Genomic DNA, 25,205 nt, shown 5'->3' with positions numbered 1-25,205 from the left:
CTTCCTACCTTCAGTGGCTACATCCTCAATTTTAACTTTGTGCTCGTGAGCCATGTAGCCCAATATGGAGAAAATTGCGAATCCTGAGATGAAGCTTGTGACACAGTTAATGGTACTAGTCAGCAAAGCATCCCTAATGATGGAGAGAAGAACAACCCAGTGAAAAAAAAACACTTTAATAATAGGCGGGGATTGTCTTATAGTGGTAGGAAGATTATTGTGGAAATATTAATTGTGCAATTATGCTGATGGTCAAAAGATCATATCAGCATACTATGCTAGTAAATTACTTCTGTTTACAATTTTGATTTAAAAACTGAATTCTGTTCAGAAAAATCAACAAAGCTATATTAAATATTAATGTATTAAAGAGTAATGTCATCATTCTAAATGCTAGCTAGAACCTGTAACATAGCAAGAGAGTGGCCTGAAGTGAAAGAGCCTTACTGTTCGTCAGTTGGTGTGAGCAGATATTCAGGAGTACTTTCAGACAACTCCAGGAGTGCATTTTTAGCAAACTGTGCTGCCATGGCACTGGATAATCATCTTTAATCTGTAATGAGGTTCCTTCAACTACAAAGTCAACTAGGCTCTTCTGAAAAAAATACAACTCTTGTTTATCAGTTGTTACACTGTTGAATTTAGTTTAAAGGTTAAATATTATCCAGTGTACATCGTATAGTAATGATTGTACAAAGTTCTGGCTTTAATCAATCTGCCATGATGTTATGACAAATGTATGGGTTTTCCTGGGTGTTAATAATCCTTAACACCAATCCTAGGTTGAAGATAAGTAGACCATATATCTTTAGATGTCTACCTAACCTGCATACAAGAGCATGTAATCTGTTGCATGTGACATTTAGAGCAGAGGACATGGCTCTATGAACATCAGTAAAGCCAAACAGTGCTTTAATAAGCAGAAAGTAAATATTATTTCCTTTCATCAGTTATGCTACCCAAAAACATAGGTGCACACCCCATGCTTCATCCTCTTCCTTGTATTACTTTAATAATGTTGAAGAATTTATGTCCTGCAGTTTTTAAACTGTTTTGCTGGGGGAAGACTGCAGGATCAAGAGAGACCAGATTGGACCCATAAACCCAAAGTCTTTTCTGTTATTAAAGAGGAATATTCCTAGGTATTTGTCACTGATAAGATGCAACAGTATTTCTTGTATCTGACAATTCAAAATCATTCTTATGCAAGTGACTAATGCTTCATTTTGCTTAGTCAATAACTGGATTATGTGATGCTTATCTCATTATAAACTGAGCTGAAATAGCTCTCATTATTTTGCATCTAAAACTAGATCACAATTCAAGTACAGATTTTAATATTTTCTGGTCTTGATTTTCAGTATTATTACCCTACCTTACATCACTGACACTTCCTCTCAAGGAAGGTGTGTTGAAGGATAGGTGAGACAGTATGGTGCTGCACCCTGTCCTTCATTTGGAAACAGTAATATTTTCAGTTTCTTCTGTTTTAAAAAAGCCTTTTGAACAAAATACGTCAGGACATTATGGAGTTACTTGACTAACAGAAGGATATTTGTAAGTATTGTAAATGCTACTGAATTGAAGCTTGCTTTTATGGTTAGAACGAAGTATTTAGTTCTAAAGCACAGCATTTAATGAAAGCACAGATTACTCTTACAGGGAAGGCAAGGTTTATGAAGCAAGACTGAACAAATACATTAAGCTAAGAACTAAATAATATGATTTCACATATAGTCTGTGGTGTTTTCTTAGTTTCAAGAGGATTTTTTCCATTTCAGACCAAAATTAGAATACAGAATAAAGCCAATTATATAGGGAGCTGCTATGAGAAATTATTTGCAGAAGATGAGAAACATTATTTTGGAAAACTGCTGTGGCTAGCATTTTAACTGAAGGGTTCTCAAACCTGATGATATTACCTACTGCAAATAATCAGCTGGTAACCTAAAGCTCTCAGAAGTCAGTGGAAGTATTCCATGATTTTGACTTTCATTCTGTTCAAGGTAGTTCAAATCTATATATTTTCTTGTACCTTTTCACTTTAACATCTTTTTTTGCCATCCTCCAGTTTACAATGTATTTCTAATACATGTACTTTCTGAATTTATATTTCATGGGAAAATTTAAAGTGATGCTTGTTTTCATTCCAAATGGAATGTCAATAAGACCTTTAAATGTTGGAAGTTCTCCGAAGGTGCAGAGCAGTTGTGGTTGAATTTCCATGGTGGTGGTTCAGCAAAACACAAACTGACTTGATTTAAAGTGCGTTCCTAAAGTGGAGCTCAAGATAAAATATCAGAAATACAATCCCAAAGCACAGAAACGCTTCTGGAAACTAGAATCCTTCTGCTTTTAGTTCCTGGAGCAGTAAGATTTCATCCTATGTTCGCTGTTGCACTTAATGGTACTTTTGAAAGGCAAATACAAGCACAGTTTACACAGCTGCCTAAAGTCAAACCTAATCCCATTCTGTTTTGCTGTACAGCAGATATCTTGGCAGGTTCCTGTTACTAAAATTTTAGTAAGGAAGACAGTGTTTCAAGATTTGGGTTGGTTGCTATGTCTACATGAGACTGACCATCATTAAAAAATAACTGAAGATAAAAAGAAAGCTTAGTACTTATGCCAGCTGCAGTTAAAAGTAAAATAGTATCATTCAGAAATAATAATGAAAGAATAGGCAGTCTTACCTGTAACAGTTGTTGTCAAACTTATTGTAACTGGCAAATGCAATTAAAACGCCAAACCCGGCTCCTAAGGAGTAAAATATCTGAGTAGCTGCATCAATCCATACCTGCATAATGACACCAACATTGTCAGTGTCAGTTTGAACCAAAAGATACATCAGGGAAATGCAAGAAGTGTACAAGACAGCTGGTTTTGGAAAAATGATCAGCATTCAAGCTTATGGGAGTGCTGCTTAGCGCCCATGAGATGTACTCCATGTGACGTCATGGTCTGGAATGGCTTAACGTGAAATGGTAAGGGCCAAAGCAGTGGGGCAGGTTCTCAGTGCCTGCACACTGCTACTACGGTGGGGTGTACCAGTTGGATCTGTACTTCTGAGCTTTTACTGAGTACTGAAATGATTACATTATTTTTCTTCTGGGTGACAGAAATACACTTCCAACAGTTTTTGTTCCAAGTTAGTCTGGAATGTACAACAAGAAAACTAAAAATAGTTAATGGGTCAAGAGTTACAGGACATTTTCTTTCCCATAAGAGAGCTTTCTTCATGGGACCATTAGTACACTTTATATGATGCTTTCTTGTTTCAGAAGCTGAAGCCTGACATGCTGTGAGCAGAACCATGCAGGTTATCTATCACCTTTCCCACTTAGTTGACGATGGAGTTACTCCTGTGATAGTAATCAAATTTCAGTTTAGATGCAGCTAGGTACTTTTAAGAATTGTCCACTAAAGAAAACATGTTTTTAATGCTATAACATTTTCTAAAGTGACCCTCCAGTCCAACATCCACTCAAGATGTGCAGACAGAGTTGGGAACAATGCCACAGTGCTGGTCTCCTGAATCAGAAGCTTAAAAATAGCCTACCCTGGTTAATGAGGGTTTCACTTAGTTGTTACGCAGAGATATTTAAACAAGCATCTTCAACAAGGATAGGGAAGTCAATGGAGTGAATTATACTCAACATTTCTCAAAATGAGATCTTCAATGTTTGACTAAATCTGCCAAGTGCACAAGACTACAAAAAGCTCTGAATTTCATCTCCCTCCATCTCTACAAAATCAGATCCAATGTATTCAGCAGTGGCTTTTTAACAGATCTAAGCAACTTAGCAGTTCCATCTGCATTGGGATTCTAATGCTAAGCTTTCACATTTGGCCCAGTGGAAAGAAAGAGATTGCCTTATCCCATCCTAACATGATATATGAAAGGACTTATGCTAGTGATCTATGTTTTTCTCAACATAAATGATAGATGCTTTCAGCTACTGCCTGCTGAAGCCTGTGAGCCATTTATTGAACTCTTGATTTGTAGGGAAAATTTTATGAACTGTTGAGAGTTAATTACTGGAAGGATAATATGAAGAACAATCTATGATGTGTTTACTGCAAACTAGTGTTTAGGTAGATATGACTTTTCTCAATATGCAGTTAATACAAGGTTTTTATTTATCATGAATTTCTTTTACTAACTAGCAAAACAATTCTGTAAAATTAATTCCTTGCTCATTCCTTTTATATACCCAGTTACATCTTAATGTTCTATCTCCACACAAACTTTGAGCTCAAACCAGGGTTGTACTCTCTGAAAAGTGTTTATGTGGATAAGAATGTAGGAGAAGGGATGCAAAGCCTTCTATAATTTTTCTTGTTTTTTAAAACTTCCCATAACTTGTGGTGTTAACAAAGTTCCTGAGATTTTTCAAAATAATTTTTACTTAAACTATAACTAGATCTGAATGCTGCCACCATAAGGCACTTGGTTTTAGTGGTTCCCTAGCTCTTTTGTGTCTTGCCAGTGGAGTTGTACTCGTTATACTTCCCCTTTCTTACTATTCAAGCACGGTTAAGCATGTGCTTAAGTGCTATTGATTCAAGTAAGAGGTTAGCACCTGCTGCCTACCAAAGGAGTTACGCATATGTTTAAGGATCTGCTGAGTAAGAGTCTTGGCTCATAGTAGCTGATCAGGAGAGAAATTGAGAAGATCAAGGTGAAGGGAAAAAAGAGCAGAAACCAGAAATTCCTTTAGAACTACGATAAATGCAAAACAGTTTCTTTGTTATAACAAAGGAGGATGTGAAACAGATAGTAGGGCTGGTTCTTCTGCAGTTCACGCTCATGTTCTCTGTTCACTTCAGCTGAATGGCTTCTGATTGATGCATAGTCTAATATATTTTATGGTAGGATGTTTTTATGTGCATTAAAAATGAAAAAAAATAGAAACATTTTACAGGAGGCAGTCATCAATCTTTTCATCTTTCTTCATAGTTGTTTATGCCATTATAACTTCTCTGCATATTCTGTCTTGTGTATGTGGATTTAAAGAATTACTCTGCTGTATGGAGAGGAAACATTGTGTGCACACCCAGATGTTGTATAATCTTCAGGAAATGTGTTAAGGTGTATGAAAAGGCAAGTGTCTTCCTCATGTCTTATTTAACTCTGTATTTAACATTGATTCCTTTAGCAGAACAGAAAGGTAGCTGCTGTTTCACACAGATGTTTAGTGTATTCATTTGTGCAGTGGAGGAGAGTATTGTGGGTTTGTAGCTGCTGGACTTTCAGCAAGGAACATAGCTAGCATTGGTCTAGTTAAGAGGTCCTCAGGTAAATATCTTTCTCCTCTTTTTGTAGAGGCAGCCTTTGTGGATTCAATGTCCCTAAAAACTGAGGTGTCTCAGGGCTTGCTGTGCAGTATGTGGCCCTATAAAATGAGGTAGACCTTGGCACTGATCAGGACGCTCTAAGGTCTTTTAGAAGAGCATTGGCAGAGCCCTCTGTAGGTCATTACTGCTGGCAACTTATGATGTTTCTTTGTTAGATACTTTGGGAGGAAAAAAATAATCATATATCAGAAAGATTCAGGGGTACATTGACAGAGAACTGCAGCAGGAGTCTATTCTTTGGAGCCTGAGGACAAAGATTAACACACAAGCCTATAGCAGCAGCAGGTATCCCAGTCTCTGAGCAGGAGAAAGACTGGTGTGGCAAAGCAGTTTGTGAAAATTCTCCTTATAACTGATCTTTGGTCTTTTATTATTCTAGATCAACTCTTTCCTGTGGTCTGAAAAATTTAGTCTTAGAAAAAAATACCTTTAGGGTGATCATAGCAGCTGCAGCAGTATTAAGCCAAGAAAGAGCAGCACACAGAATATCTTTCCAAAAGCAGAAGGCAGCTATGATTATGGAGGCCTAGATTCTGAGCTGATGCAAGCTGGCACAGCTCCAGAGGCATCTAGTTGAACTTGTGATGTTTTTTCCCAAACAGCATTTAAAATATGTAAGAAAAATTTAAGCACCTCCTTTGTTCATCCTTCTATCTTTGTACTTATGTGCATGCATAAATGTGAGCTACTGAGGTGGCTACTGCCTTGGTGACAAAGGTGAATGAAAGTCCCATATCTGAAGGTCAGTTTGACTGTTGCAAAATAGAGTGAGATGGGGTCCGGGTTCTGGTGATAACTTCTGTTGTTGAAGAAATGCCAGTTCCCAAATTTAGTATTACAAAAGCAAGGAAGGATTGTTTTGCTAAAAGTGTGTCAAATAGGTCTGTATTCTAACACTCACTTTTAACACACAACTTTAATTATTCAGGAAAAATCAAGATAGGTTGCACAGAGAATATACAGTGCAAGTATGTACAAACTACAGACATTTCTGAAAGCAGCAAGTTTTCAGTACAGTTCATTTCCCTTTGGTAGAACTATGTGCTCACTTTTTCATTTTGTAAACATCTGGATGGCCTCTTGACACATCCACAGAGTTACCACTGCCTTATAAATGATTTACGATATTTTTAGAATAGCACAGCAGTAAGGTCTCTGTGGTCACCAGATCGTTGTTCTTTGTAGGTCTGAAATGCTGGTAATTTCATGAGTTAGTAACTGTACTCGTAGATCTTGCTTTACCAAGGATGAACTGTTTCTTGGTTCCAGGGTACTCAACAAATTGACTGGTTAGGCAATATTTAATGAGGATGCCTTGCAATGTTGTTAAATGATACAGTGAAATGGGCGTTACTTTGAACAGTAAGATAAGAATTTGCTTATTTGCAATACAGTACTATTGAAAATCTCTTTTGTATGAAGGACCATGATTTGATTAGGTGAGTTTGTCCTGACTTAGGATGTTTAGCAAGGTTTACATAGGCCAGGATTTTTGTTTACTAGGTTAACATTTAACCTAGTGATTCAAAAAGCAGGATTTTCTTCTTGAGGAAATTCTTAGCTTCTTGAGAACTAATTTTTTTCCATGACTCAGTTTTCATGTATAAAGGATAGTGCAATTTATAGCATGTATAGTCAAAGCGTGGACTTAAGGGACTGCCACACCTGAAACTGCCCTCATACAGGTGTTTTGTGATCAGAAGAGTTTGGGTTGAGGCTGAGATAGTCCCGTTATGGAGAGTGTTGGAAAGGTAGACTATCAGGGACAGTGGACTAGTGCTTATGCAAAAGCAGAAGTGTGGCTATAAATTTCAGAAATTAGCTCTAATATTTTCAGTTTTAATAGCAGGGGCAACAGATTTAATAATAACAAGGGAATAAGAGCAGAAGAATACACTTACTGTGGCTTCTTTTAATCTTCTGAAATCTATGTGCAGGTATGCATTTATTCCATTGTATGCACCAGGCAAGGTTATTCCATGTATTAGCAAGACAAATAATACAACATAAGGCAATGTGGCTGTTATCCAAACAACCTGCAGACAACAGAGATCCCAAAGATTAATCAACTGTTAACAGGCAATTTAAGAAAAACACAGCTACAGCTGGCACTTTCTTAGGTTTGTCTGTTCATTCCAGTGAAGAAGCTCTTTATAGGATGTCTTGGGGGAAAATGCTGTTATGTATCATGAGTATGTATGTATGTATGTTTACAGATGCCAGTAGGAGACAGTTTGGACAAACAGAAGACTCAGAGTGCTTATACATTACCAGTGTGTGTTAGACTGCTGATTAGCTGTTCAGCTATATATTAATTTGTTAAACAAGTGCACTTAGTGGCTGATGTTAAGTGATACTTTCATGAAAATGTACAAAAAGCTCTCTGGTGTATCCAACCTTAGAATTTCTTTTGAGGTGTTTTCTGAGGGATGTCAAAGAGTAATTTCAAATTACTTTCATCAGGTATTTCTCTTGTGGCATTTTATATAATAAAAACAAAGCATCTTAAACCATTGAAACATTAGTACATTTGGCTAAGAATAGGAGGCACGTTTAAGATAACTTGAAGTCTTTCAAAATACTTTCTGGATGAGACCACTGACGTTGAATTGAAAAGAATATGCTAATAAAACTTCCAGTGGGAATATTACACAAGCAAAACTTGTAAATAAAATAAAATAAAGACTGAGTCAGGATTGTGTATCTCCACCCTACATATATGAAGGCCTCTCACATGGTTTGCTCCCTGAGGATCCTTCAGAAGCAGTGATTTAGCCTCTTGCTTTCTAAAATTAGGAGAATTCTTAAAGGAGACAAAGAATGTAGTTGAGATAGAAGGACAATATTAGCTCTACCTTTCCTGAAGTCTTCACGCCTTTCCACAGACTAAAGAAAAGAATGATTACCACCACCAAGAGGCAGAGGGAAAGTTGCCAGCGAGGCAAGCCAAGGTCATGGATTCCACGGCTTTCGTGCAGGTGCAGAACTCCTCGCCTACATACCAGATACACAGAAACAAAGCGAAGTCACTGGGGGGAAAAGGCTTTTACATATCTCATCCTGTGGACAGCAGAAATGGATACTGCACTGCAGTAGTAGTTGCCCTACTGGTATCGCTAGTAGTTAGTGAAAACTGTTCTGTGAAGCCGTGTACTGCACTTCTTCCCACAATGACTTTATCGTCTCGCGGGCCCATCAGCATCTGTGTAGCACCATAGTGCCATAATGATAGCACTCCCTCCTTCACAGGCAGTATTTGGGGATTTTGGAAGTTTCATTCACTGATTCTTGTTTCAATGCTGAATAGATGCCCAGAGAGGCAGCATAATCTCCATCCTTGCACATCTTAAAACTTGGCCAGTAAAGGCCTTGAGCAGACTGATTTACTTTTGCAGTTAGCCTTGCTTTTGGGTAAAGAGTTGTATGAGATGACCTTCAGAGACCTCTTTCAATCTGAATTATTTTGTGCTTCTAGATAAGCAAACAATTGGCTTCTTGCAACTTGAGCACTTCCAAAGTTACTTTCAATTTCTTTTTCAACGGGCTATTGTGAGGCTACAAAGAAGTGGTTGGATAGGAAAAGTAGCAGTTGGTAAATTTAAATTAGATATAGTGCTCTGTGTTGTTTACAGAGACAGTGGAGTGATAGCAGAAGAAATTCTGTTGCTTACCAGGGAAGGCTAATTCTTTTAGAGATCTATACAGTGAAATGAACTGGAAGTGTAGAAAAGAGTGTTTTTCCTCATGACTGGTAATATTTACAATTAGAGTTGTCAGAACACATTGTGTGCAACAGGCATAGGGATATGGGAGAGATGTTATAGTGGATCTCCCATCCTTTAACTCAGTTCTATGCTGTTCAAGTGTCTCTTGCTCCTTTTACAAATCTAAAAAATGCAGAAATATTTTGCTTTACTGAAAGCTGTATTTGCAAAGAGGAATGGCATTGTGGCTAGAGCCCTGCACTAGAGCTAAATTGCTGATAACTCCTGGTTCTGATATGGATCTACAGGATGCTGGCTCAGGGATTCAGTTTCTTAGTGTTTCAGTGCCCATCCAGATAAAATGGTCACGACCTTCCTTGCCTCCTCCCCTTTCTCTGTCAACTTTTATTTACTATGCACTGCTTGGGTAAAACAGAAAGTTGATCTCTGTTGGTTTCTCTTAGCACCATGATAGTACAAACAAATCCAATCAAAGAAGCTGTTTTCAGTGGAGGACCTTGACATGCTTTGTGAAGATAACTACATTTTCGAGAAACTGAAATACTGAGTGTTCTGCTCTGCATGGCTGCAGACACATAGAGACTGAAGCCTGAGGTGTCTTAATTCCAGCCCCATTGGCTGTCCCTGTACAATCTCTTAGCAGATAGATGGTGCTTCAGAATTAACTTAAGCACTTGTCTTATCAAGTCAGAGATAAGTGAGATAGTTGAATAGGTTCCCAGATCAGGCAAACCTGTGTCAACTTAAATGGGGAAAACCGAAACAAATCTCTGCACTACTTAATTTTCCCAGCATGTTTCTACAGTTTAAGGCTCGTTAGAATGATCCTTCTATTGATAGGAGAGTTGCATACAATTTTGTTTTGGTCCCTAAAACATCAAGGTATGATCAGCTAAGAACTATAATAGTTTTGCTTCTGTAGTTTCTCATGTTTAATAAGAAATGCTGTATTTTTGAACTGTTTCTATGATTGATCCCAGGTTGGATAAAAGATACTTGTAGAAAGCATCCTCCTAAATTAAGCAACTGATTTGCTTCTGTTGCAGTAAGGCTAATAACAAGTGAGGCATTAAAAAGGTAGTGACCGTGTGTTTGTGGCATATAGTCAAGAATGTTCCTATTTAGAAAGTATAAGATAAGTTTAACAGTTATTATACAACAATATAGCTCTATAACAATATAGCTGTTACCTGTGGAAACAGTGAAACATAGAGGCAGATTTCTTGATTTCTCATGTAAAAACATGTTATCTTTAACTAAATGTAAATAAATAGATAGGTTTCATTCTACCTTTGCTTAGAGTGTGAATGAAAGCTATTTGTATTTCTGCTAATGAAGTATAATTTCCCAGAGGATCCACAACTGAAGTGGCTCCTGGGCAGGGATGCCTGATTCCATTCTAAACTTATCAGCTTGGGCAGTGATAAGTATAGCCAGGAAAAGCTTCACAGGTTTCTCATCAGAACATTTGTCCAGGATCCTGGGGGGGGGGGGGGGGGGGGGGGGGGTTGGCAGTCTGTGCTATCACAGTTACACTGCTATCGCTGTCAGAGCTGGATGTTGTAAAGCAAGTCCCTTGGATTATGATATGTAGATGTCTGCTCCGAAAAACTGGATCTGAACTTGCCGCCTTTGTGCTCATTTAACTTTTTGCTATTCTTGCCCAAATATTTTTCCGGATTTGTAAAGAAGCCGGCTTCCTTGTGTGTTTGCTTTCCAAGAAGCAGCTAGCAATGTGTCTTACTGTTCGGAACACTTGCCAGAACTGCCATTTGAAATGTGGGATTCCTAGGATTTTCAGGAGAATCTCCAGTCCAAGAGTTCTGTTCCCTTAATCAAGGTAAGGATCATAAAATAGGAAGAGAAACATACTTTTGTAACCAGTCAAAACAGCTGTGTAACTGGGCAGCTAGGCAAGGAAATCTTCATAGACAGCTGCTGTTTCTGAGCTGTAATTCTGGCAGGTTTTTCTTTCTTTTCCTTTTTTCTTTTTTGTTTTTCTTTGTGGCCTCTGAAGATAAGTCATAGAAGCTTTCTGAAAGATGCCCTTTTTGAGGGTTTCTGGGAAGTAGTTCATGAATGTATACCTAGTAGAAGCTACATTTCTGTTCCAGTGGCGCCATAAAGTATGAAAGATCTAGTGCTAGACTGCAATTTAGGTGAAGATGTGTTGATGTCTGAAGAGATGAAGGAGAGAAGCAGCAGCCAAAGGATTAGATAGACTAAACCTTCTTGGTTTGAAGGATATAGCTCCATAATGTCCTTTTGTCCTTTGAAAAACAGGCGTTTTTTGGAGAAGGGCAAATTTGAAAATAAGTTTGCATTTATCATCATCATCCAAGTTGGCATACATCAGTGATGCTATAGAAAATCCACTTAGCTCAATTATACCACGATTATTCTTACTTCACACCAAGGAGTAGTTATTTCAGGAGCAGCTGAGGCTGCTTTTAGGCTGTCTGTGTTAAGGCAGTTTGAGTTCTTAAATCCCTGACTGGCTCCTTTAGATTATACTCGGTCACTTCCCTTATACTGGCCACAAAGAGATCCTGCAAGATTCCCTGTTCAGGAAGCTCTGAGGTCAAAACACCTGAATTTTCAGCCTTTTGATATTACATCAGAATAATGCAATGTGGCCAGCATCCATTCCTGAACTGAGATTGCCTTCACTAGCTGCTGGATTGTCCCATTTCCCAATGTACCAGAGACATGTACCAGTCACAGAGAAAATGGCACAAATCCCTAAGCCAAGGAACCAGAGGAGATAGAGCACCAAGTAATATCAGCCTCTGTTGTCTGTCAACTTATTTAAATTATGTCCAAAGCTACTGAGAACATCTTCGGTAAAAGCTTCTGTCCAGTTCTGCTAACAAAGTCATAAATCAGCACTCTGAGTCAAAGTGAAAGGAAAAATCAGAGGCAGTAAGACAACTAGAATTAGTATTTTGCCTGCAGATTGTTGTTATTGAGAAAAGAATGAAAGTAGATGAGAAATAACTGCAAAAAGGAGACAAAAATATTATGGAGGAAAGACTGAGAATAAACATTAACAGATGGAGCTGACAGAAGGTAGAACAAGGACCTATTATGTTATGCTGAGTCAAATACAAGAGGAGGTAACAAATTATTTAAACTCTCTGATACCCTAGTCAGTGTTCTAACAACATTTAGTTAGTACAGCACCAAGAATCAAAGAACATATACTACAGATAAGAAATTCACTTTTTTTAATCAGGGATTTGTGCAAAGGAGCCTGATTTATGCTAAGACTTCTTTCCACTTAAGGGAGCGTAAATTACATTTGCAACGACTTTGAGACTGTACATCACTGTTAATATGAGTCCCAGGAGTCTTTCTGCCTATCTGCAAGAGGAGCAGGAATGTGAAGGGATTTCAGATTGAAGCTGCATTCAGAGATTCCAGTTTCTTTCTTTGGGAGATTTCTTCTTATTCTCTCCTTCCCTGTGCTCTCTGCTGGGAAGATTCCCCTAGTCACCCGGTAACTCTGGCACCAATTCTTGCCTTACTTCCACGCTGCATTCAGCTAAAGGAAATGAGTTCACCTCTGCTTAAATCAGTGAACAGTGGTTTGTTTGCTGGTACCACTGTCTTCTGTTTTGTCTTCGTGCAGCACTTTGGTCCTCTTTAATTTGGTGTCAGATCTCGAAGAGCCAACAGGAAGCCCAGCTGTTTGGTATTGACACAGAAACCCTACTAAAAGCAAATTATTGAGAAGGCAGGGGGCAGCTGCCCAGTGGGACTCAGTAAATGAAGGATCCAGTCATAGTCCTAATAATAGGTAATGTTGGAACCATAAATTCATCTCTGTTTTAGTGTTCCCATCTGTATAAAATAAGGATTATTATAAACCTTTGCTTTGTCTCTGCTTTGAGCAATGTAGAACATACTCTTTATGGAAGCAGTAATATAAACAGGGAACCAACCTACAGGAAAAAGAAACACCAAGGGTTGTGATCTGAAAATTACTTTGTATCTTGTTCACTCCAAAACATTTAATCCATATCCAGGAAACAGGAGGCAAGAATTCTTGTAGTTCTGTGTAGAATTCTCCTAGACTTTTTTTGTCAGACTGGTTCTTTCTAAGGACTTCCTAAGAAGTCTTTTGTATTATTCATCCCTAGGTGGATTTACATTATTGTATTTTAGAAGGTTTTGTACAGACAAGTCAAGTTAAAGGTGGTGGAGTAGGCCTCTTTTTTTGAATCCCAAATCAATTATAATTTTAGGTTTCAATCCAAACATGATTACACAACTCTATAGGCTCGTTCTTTCTCTTTTTATTAAAGGCAAAAGTTATTTGCCTAAATTTTGGGATCAATAGAAAGGTGTCATTCATCTAAACAATTTTTAGATGTGTTATCAGATTTGTTCAGATCCCAAAAATGTCATCACCTTGTCAGCATATTAGTATGTTAACTAACAAATGTATTTGTTAACATAGTAAGTACTTCTAAAAACTGAAGTACTTCTAAGAACTTCCAGGTACTTCTAGAAGTTAGTTACTTTCATGGGATCAAACCCAAATGGCTTGCATAAAGTAAGTATGAGTAAATTAGCTAATATACAAATAGATATAGTCCTACTCTCCTGGGCTCTGTTCCCTATTCTGGTAGTTAGACTAGGTTTTTTACGATTTAAAACTTAATGCAAATTAGATTGAAGATGCTGAAAGGACTGTCAGCATATACAGTGTGCAGTCTATAGAAACTAATTTACGTACTCAGTTTAGAAAGCAATTAGAAGCATTATAATTGTGCTCAGTTAGAAGGCTGTCCTACGTGCATCTCCTGTGTTATGTATTTGGGCAACCATAGTTCGGTTTTCGTTGCTGACAGTTTCCTTCAGAGTTTAAGATGGTTGGTTCTTTGATCTGTGGAAGGTTAGGCTATCTATATTAAGCAGGTGTGGATGGAGTTGTTTTTGCACAGTTTGCCAGGCTCCAGGTATTCTTACTTCAGGTACAGCACTGCTTAAATTCAGCTGTACTGTTTTCATGTGCCCACAAGGTCTACATCCAACTTGTGGTACAACCCCTGCAGACAAGCTGGCTCCACGCAGATGGAACACCAATGTCTCCTCACTGTAATTCTGGGGCTAGGGGTGTGGTGTGGAGACAGCAGAGTGGCTCCACATGAAGTCAGCAACTGCAACAGGCTTAGCCTGGCTCAGACCCAGCTCTGCCATACATACAGCTGCTGCCTGAGCCGCTTGGGTGCCTCTAGGTGCTTTGTAAAGAGCTCGGAGTATGGCATCACTGCAGTGCAGAAGGACAGCCTGGCTACAGGAGAGTGCTCTCCTACAGCCAAGAACATAGAAGAGAGGTGCTGAGCCACCTGACGCGCAGTACTACGTGTGCACTACAGAACTCTCCCCCACCCTGGAGTGCTGGGCATGCTTCAGAGACATGCCAGGGGCTCTGCAGCAGCCAGCTTGGGTTCAGCTGGAAGTGCTCACTCCAATCTGTTGGATGCTGCATTGTCTTTTGCCAACCCCTTTGTCTGGGTTTTTCTGTTACTCAAGATATTTCAGCTCCCTCTTGTGTTGGAGAATTGAGCTGTGTAATAGACTTAAAGGTAGGTTTTTTGGAATCACTTCCAGAAAGATAATTTACCAGTGACACCCTGGGTGGCATATAATTATTATTTGTACTGAATGAGATGGTGCACAATTTGAATCATGAGAATCCTGAAATTATATGTGGCCACTAGGACTAAATTCTTCATTCACTGAGAATGTTTATCTGAACTTACCGAGTTCTTTACTCAGTTTAATTCTCCTATTAACTTAATATTTCTGACCTCCCCTGCTATTTGTGCCACATCAGCACATTCAAGTCTGCACAGTGCTCTGAAAATAAGAGTATTTCAAAATCTGCTTCTAAACCCATTATATTGAGATTTGCGGGTAGAATGGAAATGCTTGAATTTCACCCCTTCGTAGATCTAATGAATACTGAACTCCTGGGAAAAGTTTATTGTTTGAGGATACATGGCAAAGCAGGTAGAGCACAAGTGCTCCCAACTGCCCTAGCCCTGGGTCAGCAAGTTGAATGGCTCTTCAGTCAGCATTTTCAGTGGGCTGTGCATTGCCCTAGATGGGAGGATCATGAAAGAAAAGTCCCAGCCCCTCCAAAGAAGCTGTTGAGCTTTCATGAGGCTTTACTGATTTCAGGAGAGCTGCATGGAGAGACACAAGTTGCCAGAAGAAAGTCAACTCCAGGAATGCCCATGCATCAAAAACTGAGGACCGCTGGCACATTTAAACAAATGAATGCTCACTTTAGGTTTGACATTTGTTGTAATGCTGAGTCCTTTACGCAATGAGGTTAGGTTTGTAACCTTTTCATGGATTAATGCTCAGATGTGATAGCTTTGGATGAGCAAACATTTCCCCTATAAGAAGCAGCATGTAAAACACTACTGGTGATACAATGTCAGTACTATGTTGTAGAGATCATTTGATGAGGAACAGGTGAATATAAATGGGTGTTTAGTTATGTGACACCTTTATTGGTTTTGCCTTGAGCAGTATGTGCAGGTGGAGATGCTCCACAGGGAAGGGCTCTGCTTCTTCTTGCCAGTATTTCACATACAAGGTAATATAGGGGAGGTGCTGCAGCACTGACCTCAGGTACTATAATTATTGCTCAGAGCCTGGTACCACTACCAAAATACATAGGAATCTGTATGTAAAGATAAGCAGTTAGAATTTCTCCTACAAGTTAGCACAAAAGAAGCCAATTACATGCATCATGATGTGCAACTCCTGACATTTACAATGTTTCATAACACCCCCCCTGCAACCTTAAGTTGGCAAAGTGGTCATTCTTCCAGTCTTCTGGACTTGCTACATAAGGGCGTGTTGTGGTTTAGGAATTGTTTCCATAAAGCTGTCCAAGCCTAAGAGCATGTGTACACACTGATATGTATTGTCTTCCACTGTACTCACATTTAATCTCTTTTCTCTTTGTGTAAGTAAATGGTCAACAAATGTGAAGACGTGAACATATGTGAAAAGTAAATTTCAAAGCTGCACATGTAAATATTTGGGGAAAAGCTGTTTTTATTTTATGCACATAAAGACTTGTAGCAGAAATTTCTGTGCACTGAGTCAAAAAGAGAAAGATTGAGTTACTTAGTTGAGTCCAAAAAAGTAAAAACAGTCAAAAAGTAAATATACAGTGTGTAGAGATGCATATAAATGTTAGTCTCAGACTATGGATGTATAAGCAATGCACCCAAACACTTCCAAATATGCCTGTGCAGTTCATATAGAACTGATATCTAAAGCAGCTTGTTTACTGCTGCTTCAGCCACGTGGCCATGAAATTTCCCACATGAAGTATTTAATAATGTACCTGATTCTGAGCCCTCTGAAATCAGAGGAGGAGTTCTGTTACATTCAGGGGATTTTCTAGGGGTGAAGGTACGGAACCTGTCTAGAATTATTGTTAGTCTGTGCTTGAGTGATATCTATGAAGGTAAACAGATGACTATTACCCAACTTCAAATCTCTCAGAGACACCTGATAACTTTTCTTTCAATTCAGGTGCAAAAGATGAATAAGTCTAGATGTCTAGAGAGATTCTTAATTTCTCATTGCTTACAAACTCTCCAATTGGTTTATAGCTTATGAATGTTACATGAAGAAACCTCTTAAAGAATCTTCAGATGTTTTCAGTGGAGGTTTTTTGTCCAGAAAAGAAGTATATTATTGAGAAATGCTGATATTGTTTAGCATGTGCTTAGAATCTTTTCTTACCAATTGTGATTAGCAGAATATAGGGCTATCCACTCTAATTAGTTCTTCTTCTCTAATTCAGTTTTTATAAACATTTATAGGCAGAATTGCTTATGCTTACTTTCGAAGTCATGTTTTCTCTCTTTTGGGAGAGGTTGCTTCGCAGTTGTTTTACAGGGATAGGTTTGTGCCTCCTCCTTTAGAGCACATAGCATTGATCACTCCGTTTGATGTGACGCTGGACTATGTGGACCCTTTGGTCTGTGCTGGTATTTCTGTGAAGATTTGTACCCCAAAGCACAAACCTATGGGTCTATAAAAGTGACCTTTGCTGTACAGGGTGAGAGTTTTTCAGGATATTGTTGGTTCACAGGCTCCTCATAAATTTATGTTTGTAAATATGATAGACATAGACTGCTGTGACTGAACACTGTCTCTATTCCTTGTTCTTAGGTAGCTTTTGGCAATTGCTCACAGCTGAGCAGACTTGTGAATTCTGTGAATTTCCTTTACTGAATCTGGCACAAAAAATTCCCTGTAAAAATGTGTTTTATTTCTTATGCAGAAAGAATGGATTACAGCCCTGAGAAAAAGTACTATCAGAGGAAAATAGCCGTAGCTTGATACATTTGTTGACAATTTCATTGTTTTGTTTAAAAAATTGCCAGGACTTGTTCCTACAACAGATCATGATTTTTTACAGGCACAGTACCTCGTGAGAATAGTGCTTTTGTTCCTCCAAACTGGTATTTTTTAATTGTCAGTGTAAATGAAAGCAAGATGGTAACAAACTTTTCCCAGACACGAGAACAGAGAGAAGAAATATAAAGTATGCCTGTATTCAGATAGAATATTTAAATAAGAGTGATATGGAGTATTTAGGGGAGCTTTTTTACAGTGGTGCACTTCCATTCTTCCCAAAAAAATGTTTATAATGAATTATTTTAACATATGTTGAAAGGATAGAAGGTCCTTTGCATTTTGTATGTTTAATTCCAAACCACTGAAGAGGAAAGTAATTAATGTGTTCCTCCAAAGAAATGTGGAATTCATGTTTTATTCCTAACTGGATTTCTCTTATGACTATTACTAGCAGAAGGGCACCAGTTGCTATCAGAATTTGGAGTGCTCGCTTTGCTAAGTTTGCAGTGTACAGATACTTTATAATTGATTTTAACCACCTGTAATGAAGTATTGTAGAGGTCCTGTTCCTTGCTGTTTGTAACCAACTGCCCCATTGATGTCAGTGGCACCTTGGCCTGAATTAAGCCTGAGCAACTGAAACTAGGCTCAATAAAACAAAACACTCTAGAAAGCCTAAGTGTAGAGCCACTTCTAGCTGAATTACTGCCTAACTCTTCAGGCTTGAAAACAAAAGCCAAATATGTTTGTCAAAGTCCTTCTTTCACTGCCTTGGCACGGAAATTGCAATTTGAAGTGATTTCTTCCAAGTCTGAGGCTTAGAGGTTTGTCCCTGCTTTCGCTCCCTGCCAAATACTGGATAGCTGAAAGATTTGGCCTCAATTCTTAGTAAGTTTTCCCTTCTTTCACTCAATGTAAGTGATGAGAATCAGCATATTTCTGTTGAACTTAGAGGTGCCTTTCTTGAAGTATTAGATGAACTATCCCAGCACAGTACTTCCACCTCTTCCTACAGTTTATTCCTGTACTGGTGGAGATAGTCAGCTCTGGCAGCTGCATGGTTTTAGGAAATAATCTACTCTAAACTCATGCTCAGGCCAGCTTTGTGTGGAGGAGCCATGTCCCAAAGAGAAGTGTCTGTTTCTCTTAAGGGTAAACACACCATCTTTCTGCTTGTGGCCTGTTTTGGAAGTACCTTTCTGTCATTCTCCAACAGCAAAATAGATGCTTGGTGTTTCTGGTCTCCTTGCTTCCAGTTCAGCCTGCCCACCAGAAGGCAAAAGTTTGTATATGTTCTTGATGTAAATATACAACCTAGAGAACCAAGTTCAGGCTTTACCACTTCCCATGTAGCCTTGGGGCTGAAGACTTCAGTGCTTGGGCACATTTAGCATCCTTACTAAGTTTTCCATAACCTGAAGTACATCCCAGTAACACAGAGCAGCAAGTTCTTGTTATGTTAGTTACTGTGGTTAAAAACATGGCCTCAAATACTCCAAACTGGATGGTGTCCTGTATGCCTTGGTAGTACCAAGTAGAATAATGGAACCTATTTTCACCTCCACTAATAAAATCACCCCCTTTCTATGCTACTTTTACAGCGGGCATCAATCCTTGTTTTAATGCTAATTATCACACCTTGTTGGGTTAGTGCTGGGTTTCCATAGGTATCCCTCTGAAGTCTGAGTGGTATAATTTGATTTCCATATAGTATAAAACTAGCTGCTCTATTTCCTTGTTTCTCTATATAACTGATAAAAACTCAAAATCTGAAATCTGCCGTATTAAACCTACTGCCCAAAAAATAATTGCTTCTGTTATTGCTAATGTCTTGCACAGCTGGATAGCAGTACAAACCTTAAGAAAGTAAGCATAATCTTAGAATTTGGAAACCAGTGTCTTCATGGTGCTGTTACTTAAAAACTCTTACTCATCCACAGCATTACTGAGGAAGGATCAATTAGCTACCTGGTTAATAATTTAGGATTTCTAGCTGTAAGGAATAGACTGACCTGACACAAACTTAATCCATCAGGAACTGTAGTCTCCTTTAGCAAAGATTTGTTGATTAAGAAGTGACTACTGGCCAACTACCAAGAAGAATCAGGTGTGATTCCTACACAAACACTGGGGTCAAGTTGAGCGGTTGTTCAAGCAGTCGTGCAATATGCTATAAGAACACGCAATATTCTTAAAGGAGAGTTCAGCTTTTACTTGAAGGGGTTTTCAGAGGGAATGTAGCCAGTCAAGACCTTTACTTGAACTATTACTTAATATACTGCATCCAAAAATGGTGCATCATTTTGTAAACCCTCTATACTGATGCAAATTTAAAATTACAACATCGCTTCTATTTCCTGACCCTGTTCCACATAATACGTATCTTTATAATCAGAAGATTCAGGTCTCCATGTTGTAAAAAAGCCATGGGAATGAGTTATTTGAAGTAATAAAAGAAGAAATACCGTTTTCTGAATTGGGCTGTCTTTATTAGGTTGGATCTGAATACACTAAAACTTTGCATGAGTTTGGGTCCACACCTGAGCTGTACAGCTGGACTTGATGAGCTAATCCAAATATTGGATAAGTGAACATAATGCCCCTTGTGATTCCCTGTTTTTACAGCTGGGGAAGCAGATGTTACAGATTGTGTTACATGAGTGGCTATTCTCATTTTTGCAATATAAACTAGCTGCTAATAAGTACAGGGCCTAGGGTCTTAATGACAGCCCCAAAATTCAGGGTTCAAAGCATAATGCAATGTCAAATTCCCTATTTCTTCTTACCTTCTGAAAACTGAACTTTGAATCTATTTCACAGCGAGGAAAGAACCCTAATATTTGAAGTTTCAGTTTACAGACAAAATCACAAAGTGAGCTGTTCCCCAGATCAGTGGAACTAAATCGAAACATTGTGAATAGGTTCTACCACAGCCTCACCCACTACAGTCAAAATCATACCCCAAGCATGATGTGACAACAGAAGATGCATAGAACCATTTTAAATCATAAAGGAGCAAAGCAAGAATATAGGGATTGCATTTTGCTTTACAAAGGCTTAAACACAAGACAATTATAAAGAAAACCTTTTTTTAAATGCTGTTCAAACATGTTCCGTAATAGTGAAGTTCTTTGTTTGAAGATGCTGAATGTATAATTTCTTATAGTTCACTTCAAAGTCAGGTTCTTTAACAGACTGCATGTGTATATAGCCTTTTGCTATAAATGATCTGTCTTTACATTTGAGTTATGAACACATCATATGTTGTCTTTGTAAGGGCAGTAGATTTCCTAGGTGTCATTATTTGCCATCATAGTGAGTTCCTTTGAACTGACCCCCCCTTACTGTTTTCAGAGCACTGAGATTAGTTTACCCAAACCCCTGCCGACAGTCTGTGTATCACTACTGATCCTTCACTGGGCTGTCTTCAGAGGAGAAATAGCAGCCATAAATGTTTCAGAGCTATAAACACAGATCTGAAGACCCCTACTGTAGCAAGGCATGGTTTAACACACATTAGGTTATTTCTGGGAACAGTAGTGTCTCTTTGTTTCTACAGGGTTGGACTCACTGCTCAGCAGGTGTGTGCTCTGATATCCTTCTGTTCACAGCACAGATATATTAATTGATTATTCAGATTAATTAAACAGCTGATTCCATTAGCCTGATGCCCATCCTCCTTTCTTTATCCTAACCAAATCCCATTTTCCCCTGGAGGTCCTTAATGAAATTATTTATACACAGATTGATATCTTTGTGTTATAGATCAGTTGTTAATTTATATAGCTTTTTGGTTTTGGTTCCAAGTGTTTAATTTGAGTGTGCCTTTGCCTGTCTTGGCCTATATTGTAGAATGTTCTTTTGGTTAGGAGTTGGAAAAAGCCCAACTCTGGGCTCTCACTGCATCTGTGGTGCTCTGCTCCTGCTCTGTGCTTCATCTCGCCTCATTGAACTATTGAGGCAGCTGAGCAAACAGAGGTCTGCTTTGAGATATTTTGCAAGTAGAGAAATAGGCCAAGCCTGTTGCACAAATTATTATTTTAAAGCCTTAAAGTCAGCTCAGGTTGGCATGCAGTTGTCCTTGTTGGAATATTGCTGTGTTTCCTTGCCCTGAAAAAGTTGGTAGGAGCAGAAGTGGTACACTGGGGAGGGTCTGCATCTTTTGTCCAATTCCGTTTTGTTCAGTGGTGAGTATGGCATTTGTACAGGAGAAACCAAAGTTCACAGAGGCAAGAGTCTTAATCACACAGGAATACAGATCAACATTACAACTGCATTTTAACCTTAGTCTTCTGATGCCTATGCTGAAGGCTGCATGCAAAGTTATTTTGCCTTCCAGAGGAAACATTCTTAGACATGGAATTTTGAATAAATAGAAGAGGCAATTCAATACTTACTCATAAAATTCAGCTGCAGGAGTGAGCTTGTACTTTGAGTATTTGGTACCATTGCCAAGCACTGATGCGTTGAAGAGTTTGGGATCTGTACAGTTTGGACTGTTCCAACTGTTGTCGCAGTTTGTCCAGGGGAGCTCAAATGTGAATGATGAAAATAGATAATACAGAGACCAAGCTATGATAACGTTGTAGTAGAAACCCACGTAAAGAGCTATGAGTATCACTGCATAGCCTACACCTAAGGACAAAGGAAAACTAGATTACACATTGAGTTTTACATGTAACAGCATATGCAAACATCATAGTTAAAGTAGTTAAACTCAGCCATACATGGTTGAAAATCATTTTAGATCTTCACACCAATAAAAGGAATTTTTCACATTACATACACACATGTAAACACCGTATCACTGACCTTAAAACAAAAAGTTACATTAATGGTTTTGGAAAATAACTGGCTTTTAGCCAACCCATTTGTTTGCCAGAAAAATAAATTAAGCAGTGCAGTGTCAGAATTTTCTCTTGTACAACTCCGTTGCTGATTTGCTTCCAATGCAGAAGATTGCAAGCCCATGTTAGGAGTGAAACTCACTTCATCTTCATAATGTCAGAGTCCTTGGCAACTTTTCTTGGAAAAGTAAAGCTTGAGACTTAAGTGAAGTTTCCCTGTGCCTCACATTCCCACCCTGAGCTAGTTTGGAACAGATGCTGATCCCTCTCCTGTTTCTTTCTCATTGTTACTCTCCAGATTGGCTTCCGTCAGTGTGTAAGTAGGTCCAAAACATGCATGAAACAGTCTGTGCTGTTCCACTGAGGGGCTCCCAGTGGTTCTTGGGCATGCCAGTAAATCTTGGTGAATATCAAGCTTGGGGCTAAGCCATGTGTGGACATTCAAACCATTTTGTTATCTCCTCAGGATTACAGAATTCCCACTCTAAACATTTTCTTTTGACTTTCAACATTTGACTTTTGTATTTTTCTGTACTGTGAAGTGTGCCTGGAGGGTCCCTTTCATGAGAGAGCCCCAGAGAGTGCATGTCCTCCTCATGAAAACAGACATTTTCCAATGGTTTCGGGGGGAAGCTTTGGTACTAATGTCAGAGCAGAATGAAAACTTGTTGCCAGAATTTTTCAGGAAGCTAGCTTTACCTTGGTTCATATCTTTCTTCCTTTACTATGTGCACAGCATTGCTCTCTGAATCCTACCCCAATGTTGTATGTGTTACATACAACATGTAGAGACTACAGCTGATTTATGACTATCATTGCTGTACTGTCACAGCACCTGTTTTTTGAACACACTGCACTGGAAGCCTAGAAGTTGGGCATTATTAGGCTTTCATATTTCTTGGTAAAGCAAAGAAGCAGCACACACTTTGAGTATTAATCCTTGCTTTAAAATTTGCATAAGGAGCAGATGCTGACTGGGAAGGAGTTGGCAGTTCAAAGACTGTTGAATATACCAAAGTTACTCTTTGCTCTTCAGGAGGCTTTTAATACATTGACCAGTTTTCCATCCCTAACATCAGAGAAAAGATTGTGAAAGTAAAGTTGAAACTGGATCTTGAAATTCCTCGATGCTTAGGTGAATCCAGTACATTAACACTCAATCTCTAGCAATACGTTATGATCCATAGAATGGAGCAAAGGGTTAAATCACCCAAGGGAGTAGTTCTTAAATGTTAATGTGAATGTTGAAATACTAACTATGAATAATAGAAGTTGCACTGAAATTGGATGACTTCTGTTTAAAAAAAGTTCGTGAAATTCTTCCAATTCAGGAGGACAATGATAGAACTTTAATATCAAGATTAAAAAATACTGGATCAAATGTATCTTAATTGTCACTTCTGAAATCATAATAATGTTCAGGAATGAATTTGCTCTCCTGTTTTTAGGTCTAGCTTTTCTTGAAAGTAATGCTGCACTACACATTATGCACTCTTAAAACAGACCGTGGAAAATGCAGAGATGAAACCAGACTGTGTTGCAAAGGTTACAGGGTATATTTTTAATTGCATGCATTATGAGAGCATCTCATTAGGAGCGGTGTCCTTAGAGTTCATAGCAATAATATAGCTAAAAATAGTACTATAGTGCTGTTCATTTAGAGAAACTGTTATAAATGTGTAGACTGTATACTTTCCACTTGAGTGAGAGATTTGAGTTATTCCAGAAACAACTCAAAAGCATTAGCAGTAAAATGTGTTTGTATGTTACTAGAACATTTGGTCAAAGCTTTAAAAGTACTCAGTTTATACTAGTGCTGAGGTGCAAATATAACTCAATGCTTATTACTTTTTGAGAATCAAATAACTTATGCTATTCTATATCCTAGCAATAAGAACACTTAAAAATCAACAGTAATGTATGTTTAGTCCACCTTGAAAATGTCAGCTTAAAAACACAGCTGGAATGTCAACAAGACTATACATGAAATAAGTTCTATTTTCCTTTCTCATCATCTTTTCAATCCTGAAGTCAACAGATAGAGTACCTCTGAGCACAGTGGTATTTAGCTTAAACACTTTGAGATCCTTAAGGTCTAATTTTTGCAGTTAGCTTTTCAAAATCCTTGTTGTCATCCAAAGGTATTAACTGATACTGGGAGGAATTTTGATTGAGCAAGGGTCTCCAGGTTCCCTGGTGCTGGCATGAATTTTGTCTCCTGTGAAGGGTTTATAGAAGGGCTAGGTAGATCTATATGAATTAATCTTAAAATTTTGGGGCACATATTTTATTAGCTCAATTATTTATTTTTTTATTAGATCTCTAATTTTGCTGTGAGTTTTGCGTTTGATAAGAAAAAACTCTGCAGTTTTCCTATTCTGCAGCACTAGACTCCTTGAAGAGGAAAGCTTTATTTTGAGAAAGAAGACTAACATTTACTCAGCATAACCTATATCCAAGCACCGGATTTGCCAAGTTTGGATTGCTATTGTTAAGCTCCTCAGCTTTTATCAGTCACAGGATGAACATGATCTGAATTTTAAGGTTCTAAGATCAGCTGAGCTTCACTGTTTCATTTTGGATAGCTCCATGTGTGAAAGGCTTTTACATAAGATGCTAGATACAGTCTGGTATAGATGCAAGGGAACATAGAACTTTTTCTGGTAAGCAATGCTTAAGAAAATTCATGAGACTCCTTAACAAATACTTGTTTCATGTACAGAAAGCATATGGCTTCTTTCACCCATGGAGGTCCCTTTATCTCCACGCCAAACACCCTGATCAGTATCCAGACACCTAACCGTGGCTATTTCTTCCTTGCAGAATGATTGCAACTCACTGCATGAGTCAACACTCCCCAGTCTTTTATTCA

At 38.4% G+C, this 25,205-nt stretch overlaps 1 protein-coding gene and 1 long non-coding RNA gene across 8 annotated transcripts in view; one reads left to right on the top strand and one right to left on the bottom strand.

Annotated features, from left to right (window-relative positions):
- The window catches only part of LOC129785618 (uncharacterized), a 786,935-nt gene that overhangs the window by 68,070 nt on the left and 693,660 nt on the right, over positions 1-25,205 (top strand). The window lies entirely within an intron of this gene.
- Positions 1-25,205, bottom strand: part of SLC6A2 (solute carrier family 6 member 2) — a 77,978-nt gene that overhangs the window by 29,565 nt on the left and 23,208 nt on the right. The window contains 5 exon segments of the mRNA XM_055818449.1: positions 9-133; positions 2,694-2,797; positions 7,260-7,394; positions 8,214-8,352; positions 21,884-22,121. Of these exon segments, the coding sequence (XP_055674424.1) occupies positions 9-133; positions 2,694-2,797; positions 7,260-7,394; positions 8,214-8,352; positions 21,884-22,121 (741 nt within the window).

This window comes from Falco peregrinus, chromosome 14 (genome assembly GCF_023634155.1).
Source record: "Falco peregrinus isolate bFalPer1 chromosome 14, bFalPer1.pri, whole genome shotgun sequence".
Taxonomy (NCBI): domain Eukaryota; kingdom Metazoa; phylum Chordata; class Aves; order Falconiformes; family Falconidae; genus Falco; species Falco peregrinus.
This window is presented reverse-complemented; position numbering and strand designations above follow the sequence as displayed.